Source organism: Terrapene carolina, unplaced genomic scaffold (genome assembly GCF_002925995.2).
Source record: "Terrapene carolina triunguis isolate 2854851 unplaced genomic scaffold, T_m_triunguis-2.0 Scaffold242, whole genome shotgun sequence".
Taxonomy (NCBI): domain Eukaryota; kingdom Metazoa; phylum Chordata; order Testudines; family Emydidae; genus Terrapene; species Terrapene triunguis.
The window spans coordinates 6,050,847-6,053,358 of record NW_020664593.1 but is presented as its reverse complement, the minus strand read 5'-3'; the positions used below and the strand labels follow the sequence as shown (position 1 = coordinate 6,053,358).

At 52.7% G+C, this 2,512-nt stretch overlaps 1 protein-coding gene across 1 annotated transcript in view; it reads right to left on the bottom strand.

Annotated features, from left to right (window-relative positions):
- Positions 1 to 309: 309 nt before the first annotated feature.
- IGSF11 (immunoglobulin superfamily member 11) overlaps positions 310 to 2,512 on the bottom strand; it is a 143,704-nt gene continuing 141,501 nt past the window's right edge. Inside the window, exons 5-6 of the mRNA XM_029912776.1 lie at positions 2,148 to 2,360; positions 310 to 1,119 (exon numbers count right to left, since the gene is read on the bottom strand). Coding sequence (XP_029768636.1) covers positions 672 to 1,119; positions 2,148 to 2,360 — 661 coding nt within the window. The 3' untranslated portion in view covers positions 310 to 671. The remainder of the gene's footprint in view (positions 1,120 to 2,147; positions 2,361 to 2,512) is intronic.

Below are 2,512 nucleotides of genomic sequence, written 5' to 3'. Positions count from 1 at the left end.
AGCATCCAGAACTAGTGCAGGAAACCGTCCAGTGTGAAGAGAGAAGGAAACAGAAATAAATAAATAGACGAACGTCCAAGCCCATCCCCCGCCCCTTCCGCTCTGCTCTGGCTGGTGGGTCTCTCTCTGCCTTTGCCCTTTGAAATCGGCCTGGCATGGCCAGCGTCTCCTCGCTCACCTCTCTGATTCCATCGCCCATTCTTGGCCTGGCGGTGGGCACGTGCGCAGTAGAGCTGATGTCCTTCCACAGAAGGCCCCTCCTTCCCCTTCCCCTTCCCCTTCCCCTGCCCCTTCCGGCTCTCCTCACAAACCCCACCTAACTCGGCCACTCCTCGGAAATCAAAAAACCCCAAACCCCACATCAGGTGGAGATTAGAAACAAACGAGCATCCCCTGCAAGGGCCTGGCACCCTTGGGGCCCCTCCCATAGCCTTGGCACATCTGAGAGATCCAGCTGGTATGGAGGAGCCCCCTGAGATCCCGAGGGTGGCGTGGTGAAGAAAGGACCATCTCATTGGTAGGTTAAAGTCTAGTGAAGGGGGGCGGGCACCAGGCAGAAGCACGTCTCCCCCTTCATCCCATTTCAGGGAGGAAGAGGAGGGTCTCTTGGCCAGATCTTCACCCCATCTGGTACAATAGCTTCTTGCTTTCCTTACACCCGCTCTCACTTCCTACACCAGGGAGCCTGCCCGGCTCTGGGCTGGCACCATGACAGGCACAGCCCCTATCCGCTCCAATGTCGCCTGGCTCACGGCATAGGAGCGTGTGTGCTGAGGCCTTGGCTTGCGGCTGACTGAGCCATTGCTCCTGGCCACCTCCTGTGGGGACGGTGCTGTGCTGGCTGTCACCACCAGCGTCTTGGGTGGAGCTGGGGATGGGTGGCCTCCGTTGGCATAGACAGGGCGAGCGTTGGTGCTCCCGGAGCGGGAGAAGGGCTGGCGCACGTCGTTGTTATTGCTGAAGCGGGTGAAGGAGTCTGTGGCATGATTGGCCTTGGGGTCGTTCCAGTAGCGGCTGTTGTAGGTGTTGGAGGAGGTGAGGGTGTCATTCTCCGAGGAGGATGCATCACCATGGAACGCTTTTGTGGCCGAAGAGCATTTGGGTGGCAGGTCGTCCTCCCTAAAGAGAGAGGGCAGGAGATCAGAATCCTGTCTGTAACCCCCTCATGCCCCTGACCTCCCTCCACAGAGGAGCAGGTGACAGAGCTGGGCACAGTTTTTCACACAAAAAATATTTTGGCAACAAATACTGATTCAGCGACGCTGAAACCTTATATGACTTCATGTTGATTTCACTGAACTGTTTTGCAAAATAAATAAATAAATAAATAAAAATACAAGGAAATAAACAGTTCTAAGAGGAATTCTTGTTTCAAAATTTCCTTTAATTTTATTTTAAAACTTGTAAAAATGCTCAAAATCAAAATGAAACGTTTTGTTTGACCCAAAATGAATTTTTTTTTAATTTGCTAAAAAATTTCAAACAGTTTTGTGGCCGGGGGCCTGAAACAAGCCGGGTTTTTTTCACAATTGCTAACTAACCAAAGAATCCGTTACTCACCCAGCTGTAATGGCAGCGGTGATCAAAGGTGCCAGGTGACAGATGCAGTAACCAAGGGCACCATCCTGTCCTGATCACACGTCATCCGTCATGACTCATCTTAGTTCTTATTAATTGTCCCACCTGCTAGCATCGTGCCACTGAGGCAAAGATCGCATGGGAAGCAGCTGTGTGTTTACGGGCTGAGGACGCTAACCAGGGACAGAGTCTCTCCTCTATCCCCAGAGCCCTCCCCCATTGCTGTTTGGTACCATGGCATGGGATTCCTCACTCATCTTACACCCACATTCATCCCTTCAGTTTTGAAATCTCTCTCCCCACATAGCCACTGCTGTCAGCCTCCATCCCCCTTGTGTAAAGACAGGGTATGCAAAGATCTCCCACCCCCATCGCCTCACCTACAAGAACTCCGACCTCCTCTGCCCATCCAGAAATTTGCTCTCTCTAGCATTTGCCTCCATTTTCTGGATGCAGGTGCTCTTGGCAGCCCCAGTGAACATCAATGGGATCAGCAGGGGGGGAGCGAAGATCACTCAGAGCCAGCTGTGACCGGAGGTTCATTGCCATCTGTCTGCCCTGAGCCCAACCTTATCTCATTGGGAATCTCCTCCTCTTCTTCCTCCTTGTGTTTGTTCTTCCAGTAAACCAGTGCCACAGCCACCAAGACAATGCAAACAATGAGCACAACTGCACCAGTGGCAACAGCTCCAGCAATCAGGCCAACGCTCCGAGGATGAGCTGTGGGGGACATGGAACAAAAAGGGAAGGACGAAATCAGGGTTAGGGTGCAACCTGGAGCTCTACTGGTTGGAGCTAGGGAAGAATGTGGTGGCCCAGACGGGTCTCCATCCCCACAGTCGTGGGCACTAGGGTCCTACCCTGTAGAGGTGTGATGGCTCAGGGTATACATGGTTACAATGGTTACCAGAGCAGAGCTAAACTGCATGGTCAA